The following is a 27,915-nucleotide window of genomic DNA, read 5'->3' as shown; positions in this document are numbered from 1 at the left end:
CACAAATCCTGCAGTTCAATTCCATTCTATTCTAAATTTGTACTTAGCTTTTTCTTCTGGTCTCTCACAGTCCACGTGCTTGGGTTTTTTTGAGGAACAAAACAAGTGCAAATGCACCCTATAACTATTAGGTAGTTGGTTTATTTCTTGAAGGAAAAGAGTATAATTTTAAATGACTTCCATTTTGGGATTTCTCTCATGAATGTGCTGTACTATGATTTGGGTACTTCAAATTAGACCATCCCATTCATGAGTGTTTATGGAACAGGGATGAGAAATTTCCGTGCTTTGGCGGAATTCCAAATTCTTGATTATGCAATTCCTTCCACTGAGATGTTTTTCCAACCTCCACCTACCACAACCCCCCCCCCCCCTCCCCCCCCCCCCACCACCACCACCACCACCACCACCACCACCACCACCACCACCAACCCTCCGTAGTCTGTTACTTCACTTCACATGTATGTAATCAAACACAGGTTTTGCTCTGCTCATGCCTGATCCTGCCCAATGCCTCCACTAGCTGCTATGGAGACTGCCAGAACAACAGCAATCATTGACCGAGTAGGAGCAGCTAGATTTCCCTGCCCCACCTTTCTTGCCTTGTGTGGGGAGAGGTCTGTTTGTTGTATGTTGGGGGTGGAATTTGTTGTTGTAGAGGCGGAGGATGCGGCGAGCGCCTTCTTTAGACCTGGAGCGCAAGGTAAAGCGAGACTGGATCAAGCACCTGCCTCAGTGTTAAATTACTGGCCAGAGAAATTGACCACTTTTAACTCAAAAAATCACAGCCACAGATTTTCGAAAGCTGTGGGGGTAAAATGTGCTGAGGCATCACGTGGCCATAACATGAAAATGAACTGATACAGTTAGGCTGGGGGACATCACAGCCCACTGGGACCCTGTCTTCACAGGTTCACATCTACTTTCCAGCAGTGGGAAAACAAGTTAGTGGTCACAATCAGCTGATTCTGCCCACCATCCCGAGACTTGAGTACAAACGACTAACTTACCAACCTTAGGATGTCAATCTCTGAATCAGGCTCTGTACAAATGGGCAGTTAAAAATTGAGGTTCTTTTTAGATTGGATAGCTCAGTTATGTATTGCCTTTAGCAGCTAAGCCACTGGGGAGGTTGAGTTATGCTGTACTACAGTCTCTGAGTGTCGAATCGTTGCCCCGTACACACCCCACCCCTACACGAAAACCTCCCTGCTGTTGATTCAGTTCAGAGGCTCCAGAGCTGGGGAGTTCAGTTGTTGAGCTGTGAGTAATAGGTAGTAGTTTGCAGTGTAATCAGTTCAAAATTCTGCCCTTTTTTAACTCTGAAACAAGGAGCTGGTTTTAATTGCCAGGTTGTGCAGTGACAATTTTTGAATTGATTGAAGTCTGGGCCTGTGAGGACCTGTGTGAAGAGAAGTCGATAAAGCTGTCAATCAAGCCCCATTGTGCGTGGCCCACCCTCACCGTTTTTTTAGCTCTGTCCCAACCCCAAGTAAGTGGATTTGAATAAAGGGTATCAGCCCAGCCTGAACACAAAGCCACTGAACTGGAAAAGAACCCCAGCAATGATGCTGTTCCATGGCCCCGAGCCAAGTACTGGCCCAACATGAGCATCTGTTCGTTTCGGCTGTCAAGTGAAGGAGACACAATCCGCTCTCATCACTCTGGTGTTTCTGATGGTTTGGTTCGGTTCGATTCATATCCTGTTCCTTTATAATGAGGGAACAGCTTAGTCAGCACCTGGCCAGATGTCTGTTAGATTTGGAGTTCAAAATGAGACCAACTGCATTCATCTCTTACAATTCCTGGTGCATTAAATATTACTTTCAGTGATGTTCAAAGGTTTGACAATCCAAAATTCCAGTTTACAGTAGCTAATAGGTGAACAAATCCTGTGGTTAATCACTAGCATTAGTCATTAAATGGTTGCTACCAGTATGTAGAGCAGACAACCCAGTTACCCTGGTGGAACATGGTTAGATACGAATACTTCCCATGATTTTGTTGATTTCTCTTTTGACATAAGGTTGTTCATAAAATATTACAGTGCCCAGGACAAAAGTGCATACATGATTCCTTGTCAAAAATTTTCAGAACTTTTTGTCTTCACTGACTGTCATGCCTGTTTTCTTCAGTTATGAACATTTAAATTTCAACTCCTTTTAAGAACATAAGAACTAGGAACAGGAGTAGACCATTCGGCCCCTCGAGCCTGCTCCGCCATTCAATAAGATCATGGCTGATCATCTTGTGTTTCGATTTCCACGTTCCCATCTACCCCTGATAACATTTGATTCCCTTGCCTAGTGAGAATTTATCTACCTCTCCCTTAAAAAATATTCAACGACCCCGTTTCCATCACCACCTGAGGCAGAGAGTTCCAAAGTCACACAACACTCAGAAAAAATTTCTCCTCATCTCTGTCCTAAAAGGTCAACCCCTAATTTTAAAACAGTGCCCCCTAGTTCTGGACTCACCCACAAGTCAAAACATCTTTTTGACGTCCACCTTGTCAAGGCCATTCAATCAAATCACCCCTCACTCTTCTAAGCACCAGTGGAAACAAGCCCAGTCTGTCCAGCCTTTCCTCATAAGATAACCCACTCATTCCAGGTATCAATCTAGTAAACCTCCTCTGAACCACCTCCAATGCATTTACATCCTTCCTCAAATAAGGAGGCTAAAACTGCACGCAGTATTCGTGGTGCAGTCTCACCAATGCCCTGTATAACTGAAGCATAACATCCTTACTTTTATGTTCAATTCTTCTTTTATAATAAAGGGTAGCATTCCATGCCTTAATTACGTGCTGTGACTCATAGTCTAGAACATCTAGATCCCTCTGCACCTCAGAATTATGCAGCCGTTCTCCACTTAAGTAATTATCTGGCATTATTTAAGTAATGCTGCTGTACTTTTCTTTGTTCTTTGAAAGTTAAAACTGACATAGTAGAGATCACTAGATCTTAATTATTTTGAATGTGGTATAATGGATATGTGGCATCTGTTGAAGACTATATATATAAAACAGTTCCCTTGCTCTAGAGAGAGAGAGATAGGAAACTGAGTTTAACCTGTCAGTATGTATTTTAATTTTTATAATTCATTAAAGTTTCCTGGAGTACAGTGGTAAAAATATTTCTTTACTCTTTACATGTGTTTGTGTACAGAGGTGATTATCGAACTGGAAAGCGATTAAACATGCGCAAGGTGATTCCTTATATCGCCAGCCAGTTCCGTAAAGATAAAATTTGGCTTCGCAGGACAAAGCCGAGCAAGCGGCAATACCAGATTTGTCTGGCAATTGATGATTCTTCTAGTATGGTTGACAATCATTCCAAACAGGTATGGTTTTAAAAAGTTAGATTTGAAATTGCACAATTGCAAGCATCACCAATCATTCATAAGTTGAGGAAATTTAAGTGGCCTTTGGCCTATAGTAGTACAGGTTGTTTTAAGTTTGTTATTTTTTTTAAACCTAGACACACTGTTCTCTACCCGTGCCACTTGACTGTAAATATATACATAATATTTAGCCTGTTCTATTACATAGATGGATGTGTCTCATTAATTTAAAGCACATTTCTTAGCCTCTTTGAACCTGCCTCCATACATTTAAATATAATTGCTCCCATCTTTGGTAAAGCAGCTACTTCGGATGGTCTGCCTAAGGAAGAAAGTAACAATGTTTATAATAAAAACATAAAATGTTGGAACAACTCAGCAGGTCTGGCAGCGTCTGTGGAGAAAGAAATAGAGTTAATGTTTCAAGTCCATATGACACTTATTCAAACTCCTGTTTCTCTCTCCACAGATGCTGCCAGACCTGCTGAGTTTTTCCAGCATTTTTTTTATTTCAGACTTCCAATATCTGCAATATTTTGCTTTCACATAATATTTATAGTTGGTAGACTAGCAGCCTGTTTCTCCTAATGTCAGTCTTAACCAGTATGATATTGAGGCATCCCTGCCAGGAAAATATCAGATTTGATCTCTGGTTTGTGTTGAATTTGCTCACCTCCTCTGGGGTTGGAATAAGTGCGATAGTTAGCTTCAAGACTAAGTAGATGTAAAATCAACCAGGATTCCTGCTCCTGATGGCTATCCAGTGACTGTCTGGAAAGTAAATGTGTGGCTGTCAGGATAAGTTAGTGTTCAACTGTAATTCTGCCAGAATCAAAAATACTGCTATCACTCACTGTAGGCACACGCAACCATCTCTCACTGAGTTAACGTAGCCACTTAGTGCCTTGGAGCATAGCCCAGGAGAGACCATTAGAATCACGTGTTTTTAGAATGGCTCCATTTCTTGGATTTGTTTCGCAATTGTGAACTGCTAAATTAATCAACCAACTCTCTTACTACTCTAACATGACTTCTGTTTTTGTTTCTTTTGTAGTTAGCCTTTGAATCATTGGCTGTAATTGGAAATGCTCTCTCACTTCTAGAGGTTGGACAGGTTGCTGTGTGTAGGTGTGTATAAATGAAAACAGGTTGGCTAATGCCAACAGTCACTTGTACCTGTAACTGACTTAAGGACATCAAAAACAGAAATTACTGGTCAGGCAACACCTCAAGATTAAGTTAAAATTTCAAATCGATAACCTTCCCTTCAAACTAGAAGAAGATAGAGATTTAACGTTCTTTTGAGGCTGCGTTTAATGCCACATTGCAGGGAAGTGGCCAAAATGTTCTATGCTTGATCACTTCTGAAAATAGCATTACTAATCCTCCTTCCATTGTTTGCAGAATTCTAATATTACAAACAATTTAAAACTATTTTCTTTAGTCTCAAGAATCTAGTAGTGATGCTCTGCATTAAATCTCTGATTTAGAGGGGAGGTTAATGAGAGAACTGTTCTTGCATGAAGTCTGGAAGACTGGGACTTGTATTTAGAGTTAGCTTCCACCTTGAAAATGGAGTTTCTGCTCTGGGCACAATTAGCAATCTGGGCGCAAACTCTGTTCAAAACTGTTAAATTGTTAACTCTGCTCAAAAATCTGCATAACCACAAATGTAAAATAGTTTGTGAATGAGCAGTGTTTTAGAACTTTGTTTTGCTATAATCATGCATTAAGAAGTATTCCTTGATGCATTTCGAGTGGTGATGAAGTATATTTATTAGTACACTGCGATAAACCTATTTTCAGTTTATGTAGTTCATCTGTGAGTAAACTGATTTTAAATAAGTGAAAATTACCTTTAAAGAGCCATTTACTAGCTTCATTGGTATACAGTGGTCAGTTTCTTAGCAAATTAAATATTTATACTTTTAAAAGGTGCCTATTAGTGCCTTGAACCAAAAAATATTAATTTTACAAGCCTCTTCGAAGTCGCTCAAACAGGCGCAATTAGTGGAGAGACCCTGTGTTGATTTATTGGATCTGGGGATGTGGCCGATGTTGTGGGTGGGGCTGGTTCGCAGAATAGTGGGTTTTAAACCAATGCAAAAAAAAGCGCAGAACTTGACTTACACTTTAAAATTCCCCAATCGTTTGCAGTAGTTTGGCCAATTTTCAGATGAATTGCGTAGGAAGTAACAGCACAGCCTAGTGGAAACTCTTGCCCAGGGTTGGACATGGGGTTGCATGTACACCTGTAAAAGTTATAGAATGCTGTTAACCTACCATGAAAATTATGTCCTACTTTATAATGTCTTACAATTTTCAGCATGGCTGTTCTGATGATGATTTTGTCTGGGTCTAAAACACTATTCGTAAAAATACTTGCCATGTTCCAGCATCTTCATAGCTGTTTGACAAATTCTGGCACCATAGCTGTTGTCTTATCAAAGTTGTGTTCGTGGCTATCAAATTTCCTCGCAAAGGCTCAATGTCCTTGTTAACATTCTGATCATCCAGTCATGTTGTCAATTTTCAGCTTTGGAGAGAATGTCCAATTGCTGCATCCATTCCATGAGCAATTCAATGATCAGTCAGGAGCAAGAATATTGAGGAGCTGTCAATTTCAGCAGAAGAAAACTAAGATAGCTCAGGTTGGTGCTCATACTAACAATAATTGTTTGGATGAACCAATGTGTGCAAAGCAAAAGTGTCTGTGTGTAAGTTTTATGTGTAGTCTAGTTTGTGTTACAAAGTGGTGAAGTATTGCTTATTTGCTCTCCTATTACTGCTAAAGTTACGACCTTTTTATAAGAGATTGGTCAGTGGGGGAAATGATGGCATAGCGATATTGTCATCCTCTAGTAACCCAGAAGCTCAGGCTTATGCCTTGGGGACGTGGGTTCGAACCCCATCACGGCAGCTGGTGAAATTTAAATTCAAATAATAAATCTGGAATTGAAAGCTAGTCTCAGTAATGGTGACCATGAAGCTATCGTCGATTGTTGTAAAAACCCACCTGTTCACTAATATCCTTTTAAGGAATGAAATCTGTCACTCTTGTCTGATCTATATGTGATTCCAGACACATAGCAGTGTGGTTTCTTAACTGCCTTCTGAAATAGCCTGGCAAACCACTCATTTCAAGGGCAAATAGGGATGTTGCCAGCAACAATCACATCCCATGAAAGGAAAAAAAGTCTGTTTGTGCTGTGCAGCATGTTAAATCAGCACCTGTGTAAAACATTAAGTCTCTAGCAGATTGGACAATCTGTAAATCAAACAACAATTTTAATGAGTGCCTTTGTATGAGAATTAAGCTCAAAACAGAAAATCTCAACCCATTAGATGCAGATCATTTCTTCTTGCACTTTGCCTTGTCAGATTTTATGAAGGATGAACTAATGCAATTAATGTTGATTTACAATTTCTGTGTATCTTTGCAGTTTCTGGAATCTGCAGCCAGCATGTTTGTTGCAGCACAGCACCATTCCCAGCAGGGAAAACCAGGTCAGAGCTTTACACTAGTTTATTGCTTGCTGTCCCCATTCAAGAAACTTTAAACCTCTATGTAGGCTACAAGAGTATTGTTTTCTTAAATAAGTGAAAGATGCAAGTTTTTCGTTTCACTATGTTGCAAGCGCAGAGCAAACCGGAGGATTAGTGTCATGAAGTGTCTGGACAGAGCAGATAGGGATAAACCTTGCACTCAGGAAAGGATTGAGAGCAAGAGGGCATGAATTTCAAATAATTAGCAAAAGCTATATGAGAAAACATCATCACGCAGTAAGTGGTTAAGGTCTGGAATGCACTGCCTGAAAATGTGGTGGAGGCAGGTTCAATCGAAACGTTAAAACAATTAGACTGTTATTGGAGGACAAATTTGCAGGTTTACAGGGAGAAGGCAGGAGAACTGCACTAAGTCATTTGCTCATTCGGAGAGCTGGTGCAGACCTGATGGGCCGAATGGTCACTTCCTGCAATCCAACAATTCTGTGACTGTGATTAACAGTTCAGGCAGCAATAGGCCTCCAGTATCACTTGTGAAGTGCATTAAGGCATTTGTGAAAAATACAGAGAAATTAGACCAGTCTTTTGTGCACCTTTCTATACATGTGAAGCTATTAGAATTGAAAGGTATAAGCTCAAAACTCAAATATGTTCTGATTCAAACTAATTGTACAAGTGTCGCTGTGTTCCCATTGTCTACTCTTGAATCAAGAATATTATTAAAGCTAAAAGTTAGTTATGCTATGAAGGTCCTATGTGTTAACCAATCCTCAATGTTAATGTTAATACATTACCCCCTGTACCGTGAGCTTTTATCTTGTGCAACAACCTTTTATGTGGCACCTTATTGAATACCTTCTGGAAATCCAAATATACCACATCTACCAGCTCCTCTTTATCAACTCTGCTTGTTATATCCTCAAAGAACTCTAGCAAATTTGTCAAACGATCTCCCTTTCACAAAACCTTGTTGACTCTGATGCGTTAAGCTTTTCTAAATGTCCTGCTATTTCTTACTTAATAATGGACACTAGCATTTTTTCCCAATGACTATTGCTTTTAGTCTCCCTCCCTTCTTGAGCAGGGGCATCACATTAACGGCTTTTCATTCTGCTGGGACCCTCCCAGAATCCAGTGAGTTCTGGAATATTTCGACCAATGCCTCCACCCTCTCTGTAGCCACTTCCTTTCAAACCCTTGGATGCAGGTCATCAGGTCCTAGTGACTTGTCTGCCTTTAGTCCCATTAGTTTCTCAAGTACTTTGTCCCTCATGATAGAGACTGTTACAAGATCTTTCCTCCCATTAGCTCCTTGCTTATCTGATATCTTTGGAATGTTTATATAGTGTTCTCCACTATGAAGACTGATGCAAAATTATCTGCCAAAATTGATTTAAATTATCTGCCATTCCCTGTTGCCCGTTATCGATTCTCCAGTCGCATCCTCCAAGGGTCCCACACTCACTTTAGCTACTCTCTTTTTATATACCCATAGTAGCTCTTGCTGTTTGTTTTTATATTTCTTGCCAATTTACTTTCATAACCAATTTTCTATCTCTCTATTAGCTTTTTAGTCATCTGTTGCTGGTTCCTAAAAATTCCCAATCCTCTGGCCTATCACTAGTTTTGCAGCTTTGTATACCTTAGTTTTTGATTGGATATCTCCTTGACTACCTTTGTTAACCACGGGTGGTTCATCCTTCTCATCGAGTCCTCCTTTTTGACCAGGATAAATGTTTGCTGAGCATTATGAAATATCTGCTTAAGTGTCTGCCACTGCTCATCCACTGACTTTCCCCTTAGTCTATTTTCCCAGCCCGCTTTAGACAAACCTTTCTTCATACCTTTGTCATTGCCCCTATAAGCTGAGGACACTGGTTTGAGATCCGAGTTGCTCGCCCTTAAACTGAATTTGAAATTCTACCATGTTGTGATCGCTACCCCATAGAGGATCTTTAACTGAGATCTGATGTTAACCCTACCTCATTTCACATTACTAGATCTAAAATAACCTGCTCCCGGGTAGGTTCTGCAACGTATTGCTCTAAGAAAGAATCCCTAATGCACTTTAGAAATTCGCTTTCCATGTTACCCCTGCCAATCTGATTTGTCCAGTCAATATGCAGATTAAAATCACCCATGAAATTGTAGTGCCCTTCTTACATGCTTTCATTATTTCCTGATTTATACTTTGTCCTACAGTGAGGCAACTCTTCAGGGGCCTATACGCGACTCCCACTTGTGGCTTCTTCCCATTGCCATTCCTTATTTCCACCCAAACTTGATTCCACATCACGATCTGTTGCACCTATATCACAACTCACCACCACATCGATACCTTTTATTAACAAAGCTACCCCACCTCCTTTCCCTTTTTGCTTATTTTTCTGGAACGTCAAGTACCTTTGAACATTGAGTCAAAATGCTGAAAAAACTCAGCAGGTTGCCATTTTGCCTTTACCTTGAATATTGAGTTCACAGTCTTGGTCACCCCACAACCATGTCTCTGTAATAGTTATCAAGTGATATCCATTTATTTCTATATGTGCCGTCAACTCATCTATCTTGTTACAAATGCTGCTTGCATTCAGATAAAGAGCCTTAAGCTTTGACTTTTTACCATTACTGCTTATTCTGATTCTGATTTCTGCTGCACTCTTCTGCTTATTTTTTCTGCCCCTTCCTGTCACACTTTGATTATTGTTTACCTCTTCACTACCCTGCATCTCTGCTCCCTCGATTGTTTTTGATTTTCTAAACTTCCCTCCAACTGAACCCTCCCTCCCACTTTTTAGTTTAAAGTCCTATCTACAATCCTAGTTAAACAATTCGCTAGTACACTGGTCCCAGCATGTTTCAAATGAAACAAAAACAGAAAATGTTGGAAAAACTCAGCAAGCCTAACCTAACAGCATCTGTGGAGAGAAAGACAGAGTTAACCTTTTGAGACTGTATGACTCTTCTTCAGAGCTCTTGTTTTCCTGTGATGTCACACTTCAGCCCTGACAGATAGAAACAGGTTGAAGGAGCTCTCTGCCGCCGTTGCGCTTCTCACACGGGTCCACTCTCCCTGTGCTGGGCCTCCCTCTCTGCCACCAGTTTTTATCTCCCCCCACCGCTGCCCTTCTCACGCATGTCCGCGCTCCGGGTGCTCCCGGCTCTCCCCTTGCTGTTTAAAACTGTGGAAATCCTGGCTCTCCCCTTGCTGTTTAAAACTGTGAAAATCCCAGCTCTCCTCTCGCTGTTTAAAACTGTGAAAACCCCGGCTCTCCTCTCGCTGTTTAAAACTGTGGAAATCCCAGCTCTCCTCTCGCTGTTTTATTTAGTGGCTGATGAGGCAAAAACAAATGTCATTTCGTGCAGATGTTTTAAACTGGTGATTTTCTGATAGGAAAATTGATTTTTAAATATAAATTAAACAAAGACGATAATGGAAGTGTTAATCTTTTTTGTAGAAACAGCACAATTATTATTGATAGTGTCTGATGGACGAGGTCTGTTCTTGGAGGGGAAAGAGCGAGTTACAGCAGCTGTTGAGGCTGCTCGACACAGCAACATTTTTGTTATCTTTGTTGTACTGGACAATCCTGACTCCAAGGTAAGAGACAACTATAAAGTATTGGAATGAAGTAGAATAGCTCCAGTTGAAGAGCTTGCTCCAGAACAGGCGTATTGGATTGAATGGCCTTGTGCTGTAATTGCGACAATTCTATAACCATTAAAACATTTTACACCACTTCTCAATGAGAAGAGGGGAAGCAGAGATCGAAAGCCTGTGAAGTTATACAGTTGAATGAATGAAAAAAGTTAGTCTACTATTATATGTATAATGCTACTTATTGATGTTTTTGTGCATTAAAGTAACAAATCCTCACCTCTCCATAGCATGCCATTATCATAGCCAGTAAGGCAGACGTTAATTTTATTACATTAGCTGAAACACTGAGGGAGCATTAAAGATTGCACACCTTATGCAGTCTTCTAACTTTATTTTTGTTTGTACATCTAGGATTCCATTCTGGATATTAAAGTCCCTATATTCAAGGATCAAGGAGAAAGTCCTGAAATTAAATCATATATGGAAGAATTCCCATTCCCGTTCTATATCATTTTAAGAAATGTGAATGCCCTCCCAGAGACGCTCAGTGATGCTCTCAGACAGTGGTTTGAACTGGTGACAGCAGCTGATCATTAACACAATGGAATGCAGAGAGTTGACACATGTTGTTATGTTGTCCATTGGTATTGCAAATCATTGCACATGCTGTAATATTTAATGTACTATTCATTCAGATTAGCAGGGAAGAGAAACCTTTGTCCTGTGACTGAGAATTATAGGCCTGTAACTTCCGAGTTGCCCAGTGTCAGATTTGGGGGGTACCCCAGGGATGCACTGGGGAATCCCTCAGGGAAGTTCCCAGGTAAGGGTTTGCACAGCAATTACCCAGAAGTGCACAGTTCCTCTGGACAATTGCACTGCGCTGGGAATCATCTGAAAATGCGGTTTAAATCGCAGACTTCGGAAGGTTCCGCTGGGGTTATACCAGTAGTTACTCAGAAAAAGTTAGAAGAATTAACACCTCTTCTAACTTCTGAGTAACTATTGTAAAGACCCAGACTGACCCTCAAGGGACTCCTTCCACACCCCTTAAACCCGACCCCAACCTCCAACATTCCCCACCCCCCTTTGCCCTTTGACCGACCACCCCTGGACCTCCGGCCCAATCCTCCCCCCACCACCGACCTCTGACCTGGACACCGCCACCCCCCAATTCTTATCCACTTCCTTCTTCATGACCTGTCAATTTCCCTGCCTTTTAAACTTACCTGCTTTACGGCAGCAGGTGCCGTAAAAAAAGGGGGCGCGATCTCCTTTAATACGCTGGAGCTACACTTCGCTGGGGCCTGCAAGTATTCTTTTGATGTAGGCCCCAAGCAGCTCTAGTGAACAGAAGTGGCAATGCAATTTAAGACCAGGTAAGTAGGTATTTATTTCTTCTAATTCCTGCTGGCCACCACTTTCTGACACTAGTCGGAGGTTACGGCCCATGATGTTAAGACTGAGCTTAGAATGTGAAATGTTCTATTCACATTGAGAACTGTACCACTGTGTTCATGGTGGTTTGTGCCAAAGGCACAGTTTATTATACTAAATGTGAGAACCTGTCTGAGGTTTGAGTGTCATATGTTGTTTTGTAACATGTGGATATTTGTTGCAAATGTGAAAGCTTTAGCATGTTATTTGGAGGTAGCTTCATACTTGGGATTGTATTCTTCGTATCTTTTTGTATGTCAATAAATCGATTACTAAAGACTTGTCTCCAATCTGCTTTTTAGAGGGATGCCATATCATCTATTTTAGTGTTGGGAAGTTGCTTCAAATCTTGAGACAGGAACCTTTAAGTGACTTTCTTTAAAATATTTATAAACTCCTCCAGAATTAAAACTGAGAGATTTGGGGCATGAGTGGCACGTTTTACTTTCATTGCTTTGAGCCCAGGTTGTTGTGTGAAACCATCTTTCTCAATGGGCCATGGAGGCTTTGCACTAAAAACCTAGTTCCTGGTGGACTGTGGTTCTTTGTCTGGTAAGGTGAAGAAGATCTTGCACTCTTTTTAAAAACCTAATCATGTACAAGGTGCAGCAGTGAGGAAACACAGCCATGCAATTGAAATTGTGGTCACACGTAGAAGTCGAACATAATGCCTGTTTGACATAAGCACACAGCAGAGGAAGAAATAGAATTGTATTTCAGGAACACTTGGGGTCTCATGGGGATTTCTTTCCAGCTCATCTCTCTTCAACACTCTGAAAGGAGTTTTTGCAGTTCTTCAAATGGTGGATGTAGAGGCATGTAAAATTTCAGAAGAAAAGACAGGGTGAGAGTGTAAGATGCAAACAAGCAAAACTCAAAGTAATTCATCCTGGTGTTGATTCTTAAAATGGCACTATTTCTAAACATGCCATCATTATTCAGCATTTCTCTTTCAAGAGGTAAAGTTTTGAGTTGCAATGTTCCACCAGCATTAAAGGAGGAACAAATGCTGCTTTGCACTCTGGCTTAGTTGAATTTTAAAAGAAATACTTGAGGTGTTTCATAAAATTTGGAGATATAGGAAATAACTTCTCAACTGTGCTGGTAGAATATCATGAGCATTAATGTCATGAATTTATCTCTTGCTTCATATTGTCATTCAAGAGGATGTGGTGATGCAACTTTATATTTGGTTTACATCTGGTTATAAACTTTTGAGGCTAAATGATTTTGTGATCATTTATCTTGTCTGTCCATTCTGTTTTTGTGTGAGAATACAATTTAAACAAAATTTAATATGCTAACTGTAGACAGTCCTACAGACATGTTATTGAGACCAGTCCAACAAGCTGATAATGTTGTATGGAATTTATACTGAATTAAATGTTGAGGTTTTAAAAAAAAAAGTTTCAGTAAGTGTTGAAAAGGCTATGAAGCTACTAAACAAGATGTACAAAACTCATCATCTTGGAATTGTACAGCACAGTGGCCATTCAGCCCATTGCACCTGTGCTAGCTCCTTTAAATCTAACCAATTAACCCCATTCTTGCCCCATAACCATGCAAATTTATTTCCCTTTTCAAGCATATACCCAATTCCTTTTTAAACATTATTGAAGCTGCTTCCATCAACTTTTGTCAAGATTTGGAATGCATTCTCATGTGCTGCACGAAATATATATGCATTTCTCACCTCCCTGCTGATTCTTTTGTCATTAGTGAGTTCTCTGATTACTGGCCTTCTTCGCGCTGGAAATGGTTGTTTCTTATTTACTGGTCATAATCCTTCATAATTTTGAATACCTCTTAAAATTTCCTCTTAACCTTCTCTGTTCTAAGGAAAATAATCCCACCTTTTCCAGTCCCTCCCCACAACAAATCCCTCACCCTTGGTATTATTCTAGTACACCTCTGCATCCTCTCCAAGGTTTTGGCATCCTTACCAAAGTCTGGTACACAGAATTGAATAGGATAAGGTCTAATTGGTATTTCATTAAGATTTAGTATAACTTCTTTGCTCATGTATGTCCTGGGATATTTAACAGAATTAAAAGGAAGCAAATTCTCAAAGCCTAGATGGTATTAAAATCAAGTGATCAAATGAGCAGTAATAGAATTGGCTTCTTGGCAGGCCAAGCTTCATTGGAATATTTTTCTTTGGCTCATTAACAGATTGTGCATTGGACAACCAGGATTGGGAACTGAGTTTATAATCAGTTGCTGGTATTACTGTTAATGTCAGTTTCACTTCTGGGAGCAGCACAGGCATTATTTGCAGTTCACCTTAGATTCAGAATGACCAGTTGGCAGAAGAGGTGACCATTTAAATCAGCATTGATTGGAAAATTCTCCATACGGCGAGCAATTCCCATCTCCCAGATCTATTGAACAGGAGGTCTGCCTTTTCTTGGCTGGAGCCTCTGTCATCTGAACCATTTTTTTTTCAATCAACCTACTGAAGGATCAACATTCCCTGAATTTATTGTCTTCATTGTGATTGAACCTGTGGTTTCAAAGCTTATATTTTTTGAGACAGACTCTAATTGGAAAGGGAAACTGAGAAAGGAAACTGACCCTTTCAATTTCTAAGGAAACTAAGATTGAAACCAAGATTGGAAATCAAAATTGGGAGACTGAAATGGGCTGAAACCGTATAAAAGGATTGAACAGCCAACAGAGCTCAGATGATGATCTCAGTAGTGCAGTACAGGCAGGCTGAAGAAGACAGAGGCCTGATCAGAAGCTGACAATAGGCAAATATACAGTTGCTGCAGCTGTTTCTGTTAGTTGAAGATAACATTGGTAGATCTACACCATCCAGACTGTTATAGACAGAATTGAGGAGGTTCTGCCGACGTATGCCATTTTCGGTGAAGACTGTGCCTGTGGGATTCGGGCTGGTTGGATGCTACTGTCAGGGATCAGGCTACGTCCTAGCAGAGGAGCTGAACTACTTTGTGAGGAAGGCTATTTGCATAACAAAGGGCTATTGAAGGACTTTGTGCCTTAGATTAATGACATAAATGCTGAGTGGACTGCCAAGTCAATTCGTAAGATCTGTCTTAGTTGTAACTGCCAGTTAGAATGTAATTTGTAGTTTATAGTCGACAGCAATTTGTCTGTTAGTTCCTGGTTCACTTACGTTGATTTTGGGTTTTAGTGTATAGGTGGATAGTGTTTGCATTGTTTGAATTTTGTATAGTAAAACTTAGTTTGTTTTAAATTGTGGAATCTTGTGGCCTCATTCTTTCAGTAAATAACTGGGATTTGAGTTTTTTTTTTGAAAAGGTTACTAGCCTCGACCAAGATTGTACTACAATCTTCACTGAACAATATCATGTAGCCCTTTTACGTTCTGGTCTCTGGATCTCCAGGTTTCCTCCTTTAATTGTCAATGTAAATATTGTTTGAATTTAACATGGATAATCAGTGTCTTTAGGTTAATCTTTCACAGCATTTTCATTGCCCTTGATTGCAGACGGCATTGTCTGTTTTTGCCATGATCTTTGGGCCTGGTACTAGAGCGATGTTTTTTTTATTCTGCGTGACTTGGTTTTACAATTCACTGCTTATAGTGGATAAATCATGTGAACATCAATCCAGCTGCTATAAGTGTACCCATATATATTTTAAATAAGTTCAGAATATAAATGTATGTTTCACAATCCATACTCTCTCTCGACTGGTCTGAGCTTTTTTCCTCCAAATAGATTACTACATGGTCAGCGACACTCTTTCGCTTTGTATAATCGAGATATTGACCTGGATTTTGCAGTTGACAGCAAAACTGTCAGCCTTTGCAGTCATTACACAAAGTAAATATGCTCCTCCACATGTTTCACTGTTGAAGTCATTGCAAATGGAAATTAATTAGAAATCACTGATTTGACATGAATTCTCACTTTTTATGCTAATAGTTATTCTGTAAAACCCTTCAAAAAAAAAAGTCTGACTGCATGCTTAGCCTGCTTGATAACATTACTGTTTTTGGATGCCGGAATCACCTAAAGCTGCCATCAGAATTAAATTATAGTCAGAAGAGAAATTCGTGGCAGAGAGATCACCAGATCTAGTGGGCAGCTATCATCGAGGTCAGTAAAAACATCGTCACTTTGCCACAGAGACAGAAATTGCTGGAAAAACTCAGCAGGTCATTTGCTGTTGTTTGTAAAATGACTGAATGTTGTCCAAGTCTTTCCCCCAGATTTTATTTTTCTACTTTGCACCTATTGGCTGAATGACCAACACCTCTCATCAGCTGTGCAACAAAAAGCAATAAAGGTCTCTCTTATCCAGACCTGGACAATATCCTTAGAATAAAAGGGACAGTAGCAATGTGGATACAAAATTGGCTAAGTTATAAGAAACACCGAGTAATGGTTTATGGATATTTTTCAGGCTGGAAAAAGGTTTGTAGTGGAGTTCCCCAGGGATCAGTATTGGGACCCTTGATTTTCCTGATATATATTAATGATCTAGACCTAGGTGTGCAAAGGACAATTTCAAAGTTTGCTGTTGATACCAAACTTGGAAGCATTGTAAAATGTGAGGAGGACAGTGTAGAACTTCAAAAGGACATAGACAAGTTGGTGGAGTGGGTGGATAGGTGGCAGATGAAGTTCAATGCTGAGAGGTGTGAGGTGATGCATTTTCGTAGGAAGAACATGGACAGACAATATAAAATAAGGGGTACAATTCTTAAGGGGGTGCAGGAGCAGAGGGACCTGGGTGTCTATGTGCATAAATCATTGAAGGTGGCAGGACAGATGGATAAAGCAGTTAATAAAGCATACAGTATCCTGGGCTATATTAATAGGAACATAAAGTACAGGAGCAAGGAGATTATGCTGACCTTATATAAGACACTAGTTGTACCTCAGCTGGAGTATTGTGTACAGTTTTGGGTGCCGCACTATAGGAAGGACGTAAATACATTGGAAAGAGTGCAAAAGAGGTTCACAAGAATGGTTCCAGCGATGAGAAATTTCAGTTAGGGACATAGATTGGACAGGTTGGGACTGCTCTTCTTAGAGAGGAGAAGGCTAAGAGGAGACTTGATAGAGGTGTTCAAAAATCATGAGGGGGCTGGATAGAGTAGATAAGAAGAAACTGTTCCCACTTGTAAAAGGATCGGGAACAAGAAGGCACAGATTTAAAATGATTTACAAAAGAAGCAAATGTGATGAAAATATTTTTTTCACACGAGTGGTTTGAGTCTGGAATCCATTGCCTGAAAGTGTGGTGGATGGAGGCAGGTTCAATCGAGGTGTTCAAGAGGGCAATGATTGTTTCTGTTCAAATAATCAATGTGCAAAGGTATGGGAAATAGGCAGAAGAATAGCACTAAGTCATAATGCTTAATTGGAGAGCTTGTGCAGAAACAATGAGCTGAATGACCTCCTGCGCCTAAGCAATTCAGTGATTCTCTGATACCCAGGCTTGGACTGAAGTGGCAAGTAACATTCGTGCTACACAAATGCCAGGCAAATGACCATCTCAAACGAGGGAAAATCTAACTAAATGACTTTGACATTCAATGGCATTACCATCGCTGAATCCTCCACTATCAACCACCTGGAGGTTACCATTGACCAGAAACTGAACTCGGACTAGCCATATAAATAATGTGGCTGCAAGAGCAGGTCAGAGATTAGGAATCCTGCGACAACTAATTCACTTCCTAACTCCTCAAAGCCTGGCCACCATGTACAAAGCACGACTCAGGAGTGTGATGGAATACTCCCCACTTGCCTGGATGAATGCAGCTCCCACAACACTCAAGAAGTTTGACACCATCCAAGACAAGCAGCTGCTTTATTGGCATCTCACTCACAAACATTCATTTCCTCCACCACTGACAAGCAGTGGCAGTGGTGTGGACCAGCTACAAAATGCACTGCAGGAACCCCCTAAGGCTCCTTAGAGAGCACCTTCCAACACATGACCGCTACCATCTAGAAGGGCAAGGATGGGGGGCGACACATGGGAACACCATCACCGGCAAGATCCCCTCCAAGCCACATACCATCCCGACTTGGAAATATATCGCTGTTCCTTCATTGTCACTGGGTCAAAATCCTAGAACTCCCTCCCTAATAGCACTGCGGACATACCTACACCACACGGAATGCAGCGGTTCAAGAGGGCAGATCACCACCACCTTCTCAAGGGCAATTAGGGATGTGCAATAAATGCTGACCCAGCCAGTGCAACCCACAACCCATGAATAAGAAAAACACTAATAAGTTTAAGAACAAATGATGGTAGTAGTTCAACGACACTGTGCCCACCCCTGCCAGCACACATTTTCTGGTTCTGAGCAGTGCAAAAATGCTGCTATTATGTTTTATGAGATGAATGGCAAACAGATTGAATGACGAAATGCCTAAAAAGTTTAAAACAAAATAGTATAAAAGCAAAGTACTGCAGATGCTGGGAATCTGAAACAAAAACAGAAATTGCTGGAAAAACACAGCAGGTCTGACAGTATCTGTGGAGGGAGATACAGAGTTAACGTTTCGAGTCCTAACGACCCTTTTTCAAAAGCTTACCTCTGTTTCTCTCTCTACAGATGCCTACATTTTTGTGAGCATTTCGCTTTGGGAACATTCAACCAGACCTACCACTGGAGGGAGGAGGACCATGTCTCTGCCTATGAGCACATCACTGTGCGACAGGCTCTGTGGAGGACGATGGCAACGAGCCGGTTCCCTGCAGGTGTCCTGAGCTTTAAACAGGTGAGAACTGGAGACGGTTCGGTGGCCGCAGGTTGAGCTGGGTGGGTTGGTTGGTTGGTTGGGTGGGTACGTGGGGTGGTGAGAAGGCCGAGGCCGCCGGAGAGGGGGGTGGTGGTGAGAAGGCCGAACCGTTCCAACTGATTACATCACAATGGGATCGTTCGCTCAGATCCGCCCGGGAGAACACAAGAGGCTGCAGCCTCCTTCGTCAGAAACACGGAGAGTTCCCAGCATTTTGTGTTTCTGTTTAATCCTTGCTGAGACTATAGGGCTTTTATTTTGCTTCTTTTGTTGGTATTTGTACAGTTCACACGTCTGGAGCCTGACAATTCGTCTTTTTTTATTCTTGTCTCAACAAAAGTTAAAAGCCAGCAGAACAATGCTGGTAACATTTAATAAGACAATTAGAATCTGTGGAGAGAACAGACAGGTTTATGTTTTGACTGATGGTCATTTAGTATTCTGCCTTTTACACATATTTTTTGCACTTTGTAAAGTAGTAAATTAATTCAGATGGAGTTTATCAATTTGTGCTACACTACATAACCTGTATCCCTGAAGCAGCTTTGGATTAGGAAAATACACTTCACATCCTATGAAACTATTGTTCCTTAGGCTCTTCACCACTGGGAATTTCCTTCACCTTATGTGTGGGTCTGTTGTAGTCTAATTGATGGTTACAATAAATCAACAATTCCATTCTCATTGTTGCCATGCAGCTACCAGGTTGGTGAAATGCCAAGACTTCGACCATTTTTTCATTGAGCAATTCCTATGTTTTTATTCCAAACTTCTAATCCCATCCTTCTGGTTTTTTAGGAGTCTACAAGAACAAAGGAATGCTTGGTTAATGAAAAAAAAAATGCAGATTTTTAATTTATACCTCCATGGCACTTTTTTTTGAGTCTTATAGCTACTAAAGTGAATACTTTTAAGATAATAAGCAAGAAGGTTAGAATGGAGACAAGGTGGTAAAGAGAATAAGATCCTTTAATCTCTAATACCTGGATTTCAATTTAGCGTAGACTGATTGGATAAAAGTCTCTCCTTTCCCCATGAGGATTAAGTGAGCAATCACAATCCAGTTCCTACCAATCTATAAATTACAGGAATGGCAGAGCTAATAAACTAGTACTTCACCTCAGTTTTCACAGAAGTGTGAGGTGGTGGGAATGAAAGGGCACAAGAGGATGAAGTGGAGCAATTAGTTAGGATAATTATAGATAAGGAAGTATTCATGAAAAACATTGTAAAAGGCACTGAGCCCTAATTGCATGTCATCTAGAATGCAATGGGAAGTCAGGAAAGAAATAGCAGAGACTTTTATTGCAAACTTTTAAAAATCCTTAAATATGGAATTTGGATCATCTGACTGGAGATTTGTCAACATAATACCTCTGTTCAAGAGGACATAAACCAGGTAACTGGCCTAACTTTGAGTGTGGATAAGCTTTTGCAGGTTACAACTAAAAAGGCATGATGAATGAGATAGCTTAGTGGATAGCTTTTTCAGAGAACCGTCACACATGGATATATTTGTGAAGCTGGGGCTATTCTCAGAGAAGAGCGGATTAAGAGGAGATTTGATAGAGGTATTCAAAAATCATGGTTCTGGATAGAGTAGATAGGGAGAAACCGTTCTGCTTGGTGAAATGATTGAGAACCAGAGGACATTAAGGTGATTGGCAAAAGAAGCAATGGCGACACAAGGAAAAACTTTTTTTATGCAGCGAGTGGTTAAGATCTGGAACATGCTGCCTGGGAGTGTGGTGGACGCAGGTTTACTCGAGTCTTTCAAAGAAGAATTGAATCGTTCCCTGAAGAGAAAAAGTTTTCAGGACAACCTGAGAAAGGTGGGGGTGTGGTACTGGATGAGTTGCCCTTGAGCGGGCATGGCAGGCTAAATGGCTTATTTCTGTACTGTAAACATTCTTTGATTTAATGGGACAAATGGCCTCTTTTAAATTTTGAAGCTTGTCTTAAAACCATGCTGGTTAGTCTATTATCATAATTGCATTGGCCTGTGATTTCACCAATGCAGCGAAGTTGCTGTTCTGAGGTTACATTTGAATCTTACAGTGAGATAGAGCAGAGCAACGTAATCCATGTTGTGTCCTTAACATAGATGCAAAAAGTGGAAAAATGTGTCTCCGAGATCTTTGCAGAAAGATGAAAATTACGCTTTCTTAGAAATAAGTATGTTATTTTGTTTTAGCCCAGCATTGCAAATGTTGGTGTCTGATTATGAATTATCTATTTTGCAGTTCATGCATCGACAGAAGGTCCTTAGTTTATACAGGCAGATTTTAAAAGCCATTTATCAGATTCCAAATGAAGGAGACAAACAGTATCTTAAAAACTGGGCAAGACAAGAATTCAAACAGAATAAAAATGCTACAAATGATGTAAGTCACTGGTAAATGAACAAGCTTTGGTTGCCATTGTGTGTACGTAACTTGAAAAGAACGTGATCTGTTTCCTTGGGCAGAATTTTGATGTCGGCGTGCGGGGGCGGGCCCGACACGCTGATGCATAAAATGACGCACGATGATGTCGGTATGCGTCACTGCGCACCATCGTGATATTTCGATGGGCATGCTATGAGCTCCGATGCACGCCCGCCATTAATTACCGGGCCACTTAAGGCCCTTGAGCCATTAATACACCACGATTTTTCAGAGCCTGTGCAATTTTCAGTGCGTCACATGGGCGCAATAGGCAAGCGGGTAGGCCACATTTTTAAAAACCTCACCCACGGGCGGGATAAAAGGGTTGTGTGGGCTTGCGAATGCTATTTGTTAGTCATTTACTTTAGAAACTTACTGCTACTTACTTGTGTGAACAGGAGAACTTCAAACCTCTTCAGAGCAACTTTTACAGGATTAGCAGGCTTCAGGTCAGGACTCTGGAGCAAACATAATTCTTGGGGCCTAGCAGGTTTCAGGCAGCCTTCCCTTACTCTGGGAATGGGAGTTGTGCTGTCTGCTGGAGACACCTCCTCTGAAGAGGAAGAAAGGGCCAGAAAGGGGGTGGGGGAAGCCAGGAGTCCATATTCATCCTCCAGGGGAGCCACCTTTGAGAGAACAGGTGCAGGGCCAATGGGAAGTGCAAGGCAAAAAGGGGCCGCAGAAAACGCCACTCTCCTGCTGCCAGGGTTTACACGTGGCGAAGCAGCTATCTCAATATGTCTAAGATGCAGTGCCGAAGGAGGCTCCGTCTCTCAAGGGAGACAGTGCCTCCATCTGTCAGATGATCAGCCCTGATATCAGCTCCAACTGTGTGGGTGGACACCCCATGCCAGTGGCGTTGAAGGTCACGTCTGCCCTCAACTTCTATGCCTCTGGCTCTATCCAGGGATCAGTGGGTGATCTTTGTGGAGTCTCCCAGTCAGATGTCCACATTTGTGTCAAGCAGGTGGCAGACGCTGTGTTCAGGCATGCATTGACATTCATTCACTACTGCTCGGATGATGCCAGCTAGACAGAGTGAGCCAGAGGCTTTCCAGCGATTGCTGGGTTCCCCCGTGTCCAGGGTGCAATTGATTGCACACAAGGCGCCAGCGGGTGAGCCGGGTGCCTTCGTCAACAGGAAGGGCTTCCACTCCATGAATGCGCCGATAGTGTGTGACCACAGGATGCTGTTTCTACAAGTCTGTGTAAGGTACCCAGCAGCTCCCATGATGCATACATCCTCAGACACTCCCAGGTGCCGAGGCTCTTCAGTGCTCCAGCTTGGCTGAATGGAAGGCTGCTGGGTGACGAGGGCTATCCCCTCACAAGGTGGCTTATGACGCCTCTCCGCTATCCAAGAACAGAAGCTGAGCAGCGGTACAATAGGAGCCACGGCTCCACAAGGGCTGTGGTGGAGAGAGCCATTGATCTTCTCAAAATGCACCTCTGATGCTTGCCTTATGCTTACATTGCAATACCCCCCAGATCGTGGGTCACTGATAGTGGTTGAATGCTGCGCTCTCCACAATCTAGCGCTGGAAAGGGGTGACACAGTGGAGGAAGAAGATGATGATGATGTAGATGCTCTGGCTGCAGACAATGAGTCCAGTAGTGAGTCCGAGGACGAGCATGCTCAGGAGAATTCTGAGGGGATAGACGCTGATCCGGGCAACCTCCAGGGAGGCAGGGACACCCGGGAGGCTTTGATCCTTCAGTTAACCCACCACAGATGGACCTCCAACACATACCAGGGCTGCAGGCTCCATACTCGAAACCTGACAGCAGCATCTGCCTGGCTAGGAACATTAACTTATGTGATTTGTCAGTAAAGCTCAATGATAAACAAATCACTTGCAACATCATGGGTTCCTGTACTCCTGGAGAAGTAATGAAGCATCCTGAGCCTTGTTCAGAACTAAAACATTTAATGATTTCATACAACAAAACAGAAATGAAAGTTCATTCAGAGGTGTTGAGCTGCACACCGACTCATAAGCAACTAATACGGGGGCAACACATAAGCACCAGTGATAAGCTCATGGTGTGCCTGAGTTGCCTTATGCTTACATTTTCAGGTGCTGCACCCCTTGCTGGCACTGGCATTGGAGACAGCCTGCTCACTCTGCTGTCCTGTTCACCTTGATTACCTTGCCGGGCATCCTCTGGCCCGTGGAGCCTGGGATGGAGCGGCCAGTGGCATGGCTGGCATTTCCCCAGTCACCGCAGCCTCATCGGATGCCACGGTCACTGGCTGCCCTCATCCAATGCGCCGAGAGGAGCCCGCGGAGACGACAGGCAGCCTGTGCGCTAACGTGAGGTCGCTTCGGACTTCCTTGCTCACCATTGATGGATGGGCACTCAGCTGGGATACTGGGTGCCCAATTCATCTCCCACACTGACACTGACGAGCTGAGGTCAATGCTGCTGTGAGGGCTTGCAGGTCCTAGCGCATCCCCAGGAAGCCCTGATTGTTCTCCTGGAGGAGCCTTTCCATGGGAGTCGCCACCCCCTCCATGGAGGAAGCATTGCCCTCGGCCATGAGGGTCAATGCTTTGCTGATGCTCTGCATGAACTCCTCCAACATGGAGACCATGGCACACATTCCCTCATGTATCTTTGCCAGATCCTCCTGCAAACCCTGCTGGACTTCCAGCGTCTGCTGCCTCAGGGATGACTCCAGAGGCACATCATCAGTTACCAACTGAGCAAGTTCCTGGTCCCCAGCAGTCCTCTGACTGCTGGCGCCATGGGCACTCTCTGTCTCTACCTGTACCTCAAGCGAGTATGAAGTGCCCTCACCACTGTGCTCCGAGACACTAGCCGACGATCTTATCCTCACCGAGGTGCTGGTATCTGTGCTCGTGCCTGCCCGGCTGAGATGGTGTGACGCTGGTGCGTATATCTCTTCAGGACCCTCAGGTGTCAGATTCTGGAAACCTGAAATAAAAGCAGAAAATACTGGAAACACTCGGCAGTTCTGGCAGCATCTATGGACAGAGAAACTAAGTTAACAGAACTGATAAAAGTTAGATGTGTAATAGGTTTTGAGCAAGTGAAAGTAGGAGAGTGAAGAAAGAACAAAAGGGAAGGTCCCTGATAGGATGGATGGCAGGAGAGATTAAATGACAGAAGGTTTCGTTGTGAAAAGCCAAAGGGAGTGGTATTGGGACAAGAACAATAAATGTGTCTAGATGAGGTGTGAATGGCAGGATAGCAGCTGCCCAAGTGCAAAATAAATGGATTTGAAAAGAAGCAAGAAGAAACTAAACCAGCAAAAAACATGAAACAAAATGGGGGGCTGAGGCTATGATGTAAAATTGTTGAACTCAGTGTTCAGTCCTGAAGGCTGCAAAGTGCTCAGCCAAAAGAGTATCATTGGAGCACTGTAGCAGGTCAAGGATAGAAAGGTCAAAGTGAGAACATGGTGGAGAATTGAAATGGCAGGCAACAGGAAGCTCATTATCATTCTTGTGGACTGAACAGATATGTTCCACAAAGCAGTCACCCAATCTGCGTTTGGCATCCCTGGTGTAGGGGAAACCATGTTCTGAACAGCGAATATGGTATATTAAATTGAAAGTACTAGGTAAATCACTGTTTCACTTGGAAGGAGTGTTTGGGGGCCTTAGTCAATGAGAAGGGAGGAGGTAAAAGAGCAGGTGTTACATCTCCTGCACTTGCATGGATAAGTGTCATAGGAAAGGGGAGAGAAGGTTGAGGTGACAGAGTAGTGAATAGGATGCTGCAGAAGTAATGGCCCCTTCAGAATGCTGAAAGGAGAGAAGAGGGTAACTTGTGGTTGGTGAAGACAACACGCTGGAGGTGGCAGAAATGGCCAAGGATGATTTGTTGTTACGGAGGCTGGTGGGTTCAAAGGTGAGGGGAACAGGAATGGTTCTGTGAGCGAGGGGAACAGGTGAGAGCAGAAGTGTGTAAAATATTAAGAATATAGTTGAGGGTCTCATCTGCCAGTTTGGGCAGGATTGCTCGGTTGAATAATGATGACATATCGAATGCGATAGTACGGAAAGTTGCAGCATCTGAACAGGTGCGACAGAGATGGAGAAAATGGGAGAATGGAATAGAGTCCTTACAGAGACAGACCGAGTGTGAGGAAGTGTAGTCAAGGCAGCTGTGGGAGCCATTGGACTTAGTGAATCAACTGAGGAATCCCTACTCCCCTTGGCTTTTTACAATGAAACCTTTTGTCATTTAATCTTCCCTGCCCTCCACCCTATCACAGACCTTCCCTTTTGTTCTTTCCACTCTTTCCCCAACACCACCGCCCCCTTTCACTTGCTCATTTCTGACTTCCCTCAGTTCTGATGAAAGATCGTAGACCTGAAACGTTGGGCTGGATTTTGCAGTCCCGAAATGAAATCGCAGAGAGACAGGTTCAGGAAAAATTGGGCGCTGACCGATGAATTCGGGAACCCCGCCTCTGTTTCTGGCGCTGGCCATTTTTACTGGTGTGGGAAAGGGGGCAGGCTGTGAACTCGACACACTCCTGCTCAAAAGCTGACATGCCATATTAGAAGTGCACGTTTTAGAACTTCCAGAATTTTCACGGCCGCGATTTGGAAGCCCTTCTAATTCACACCTACCTGGTTTGGATTGCTTACTCTGTTTACTACGCTGTCCTGGGAAATGTGATTTTTTTGGCTTTGAGAGATTTATGAAGCTCTCCAGAGGCTAATGGTTTTTCAAGTGCCGATTCAAGTGGTTGACAGAAGAGGGGTGGGGACATGAGGGGTTGGGGGGTGTTTTACACCGATCTGTAGGTTTAACTTTGTGGTTGAGCCGCTGATGCCATTTGAAGAACCGGTCGGATGTTTCTGGGAATGGAAATGGGCCTTTTAACCTGGCCACTTAGGCATGGGCCCTCCCCTGTCTCCACCTTGAGCAGACCAGTCACAGCCTGTTCCTCTCCAGATCCTTCCTGACAGGACTCCCAAGATGGAGGCTGAACTCGGGAGTCAGATTAATCCCGACTCCTGATTCCCGCCTCCAATGGGGAAATCTAGTCCCATAACCCTGTTTCTCTCTCCACAGAGGCTGCTAGCCCCGCTGAGCGGTTCCAGCATTTTTGGTGTTTATTTTAGATTTCCAGGATCTGCAGTATTTTGCTTTTGACAAGAATATAGTCTGACACCTCAGTGTAGTACAGAGGGGAATGCTGCATTGTCAAAAGATGCCAACTTTCAGTAAACCAAGTTCTACCTATTCATGTGGACATTAAAGACCATTGTGCTATTTCTCCAATTCCCACTTTCTGGTCCAATGTTTATTCTTTGCGATCACCAAGACAGATTAATTGGTCTTTTGTCTCATTGTTTACGGGACCTTCCTATTCACAAATTGGCTGCCAGTTAAACAGAATGTTTGGGGGTGGGGGGGGGGGGCATGAAAGGGAATTCTAGGTATGTGTAATGATATTTTAAAAGCGCTCTATACAATAATTAAATAGGGTACAATCCCTATAAATCTAACCAAGTCATGACCTAAATCTTTGTTATTTATTCCCATACAGGATACAGTGCGAATGATGCTCACTCATGGAAACATGCAACTTAAGGAGCTAGAAAAAATGCTTCGATTAACAAAATAAAATAAATCAACAATGCATTGATTTTGGACTTTTCTCAGAACACGCATGGTTTTGCTGAGACCTGTTTGCACCTTGTGTTTTTGGCCTTGAAGAAAGGTTTTCGGGACATAGGAGCAGGAGTAAGCCATTCGGCCCATTGGACCTGCTTCATCATTCATTTAGATCATGGCTGATCATCTACCTCAACTCCACTTGCCCACACTATTCCCATATCCCTCATCTCAGTCCTAAATGGCCTGTCCCTTATTCTGAGACTGTGCCCTCTGGTTCCAGACTCACCAGCCATGGGAAACATCTTCACATCTGCTCTGAAACTTACAAAATTCTTCCAGGGTGTGACAATGAGATCATGTCTCATTCTTTGAAACTCCAGAGACTAGAGGCCCAGTTTCCACAATATCTTTTCATAATACAATCCTGCCATCCCAGGGATAAGTCTGGTGAACCTCTGTTGTACCCCGTCCATGGCAAGTATATCCTTCCTTAGACGAAGGGACCAAAACTGTACATTGTACTCCAGGTGCAGTCTACCAAGGTTCTATGCAATGGCAGCAAGACATCTTTACTCCTGTACTCAACTCTTGCAATAAAGGCCTTCCTAATTGTTTGCTGCACCTGTATGCTAGTGACTCATGAACAAGGACACCCAGGTCCTTTTGAATATCAACACTTCACCATTTAAGAGATACTCTGCCTTTCTGTTTTTTTCTACCTAAGTGGATAACTTCACACTTATTCACATTTTATTCCATCTGCCATGTTCTTGCCCATTCACGTAGCCTGTCCAAAGCCCCTTGAAGCCTCACATCCTCCTCACAACTCATTCCCAACTAGCTTCGTGTCATCAGCAAATTTGGAAATATTACATTTGGTCCTCAGATCCAAATCATTTATATAGATTATGAACAGCTGTGGCCCCAACGCTGATCCTTTCAGTACCCCACCAGTAATAGCCTACCATCCTGACAATGACCCATTTATTCCTAATCCCTGTTTTCTGCCTGTTAACCAATTCTCAATCCATACCAATATATTACCCCAAGTCCCACATGCTTTAATTTTGTTTACTAACCTGTGTGGTTTCAGTAAAAGGGATGAACATGTCCCAACTCATGTGACTTAATTGGCCCACCCATGTAAATTGGCGCACCCCCGATCATGGGCGCCAAACGGAGGCATGCCTGCCTGCGCCTGCTCCTGCACTTCCCTCCCCAGCAGGGGGACAATTTTCCC

At 42.5% G+C, this 27,915-nt stretch overlaps 2 protein-coding genes across 2 annotated transcripts in view; both read left to right on the top strand.

Moving 5' to 3' along the window:
• The window catches only part of mdn1 (midasin AAA ATPase 1), a 223,102-nt gene extending 210,951 nt beyond the window's left edge, over positions 1 to 12,151 (top strand). The window contains exons 97-102 of the mRNA XM_041187861.1: positions 3,171 to 3,345; positions 4,400 to 4,473; positions 5,882 to 5,996; positions 6,789 to 6,852; positions 10,308 to 10,450; positions 10,862 to 12,151. Coding sequence (XP_041043795.1) covers positions 3,171 to 3,345; positions 4,400 to 4,473; positions 5,882 to 5,996; positions 6,789 to 6,852; positions 10,308 to 10,450; positions 10,862 to 11,047 — 757 coding nt within the window. The 3' untranslated portion in view covers positions 11,048 to 12,151. The remainder of the gene's footprint in view (positions 1 to 3,170; positions 3,346 to 4,399; positions 4,474 to 5,881; positions 5,997 to 6,788; positions 6,853 to 10,307; positions 10,451 to 10,861) is intronic.
• Positions 12,152 to 18,356: 6,205 nt separating this feature from the next.
• lyrm2 (LYR motif containing 2) lies at positions 18,357 to 26,697 on the top strand. Its single transcript, XM_041188366.1, has 3 exons — positions 18,357 to 18,624; positions 20,889 to 21,029; positions 26,605 to 26,697. The coding sequence occupies exons 1-3, from the start codon at positions 18,580 to 18,582 to the stop codon at positions 26,680 to 26,682; spliced, it is 264 nt and encodes an 87-aa protein (XP_041044300.1). The 5' UTR covers positions 18,357 to 18,579; the 3' UTR covers positions 26,683 to 26,697.
• Positions 26,698 to 27,915: the final 1,218 nt, after the last annotated feature.

This window comes from Carcharodon carcharias, chromosome 5 (assembly GCF_017639515.1).
Source record: "Carcharodon carcharias isolate sCarCar2 chromosome 5, sCarCar2.pri, whole genome shotgun sequence".
In the NCBI taxonomy this organism is placed as follows: domain Eukaryota; kingdom Metazoa; phylum Chordata; class Chondrichthyes; order Lamniformes; family Lamnidae; genus Carcharodon; species Carcharodon carcharias.
The sequence above is the reverse complement of the archived record's forward strand: the minus strand, read 5'-3'. Positions and strand labels throughout refer to the sequence as shown.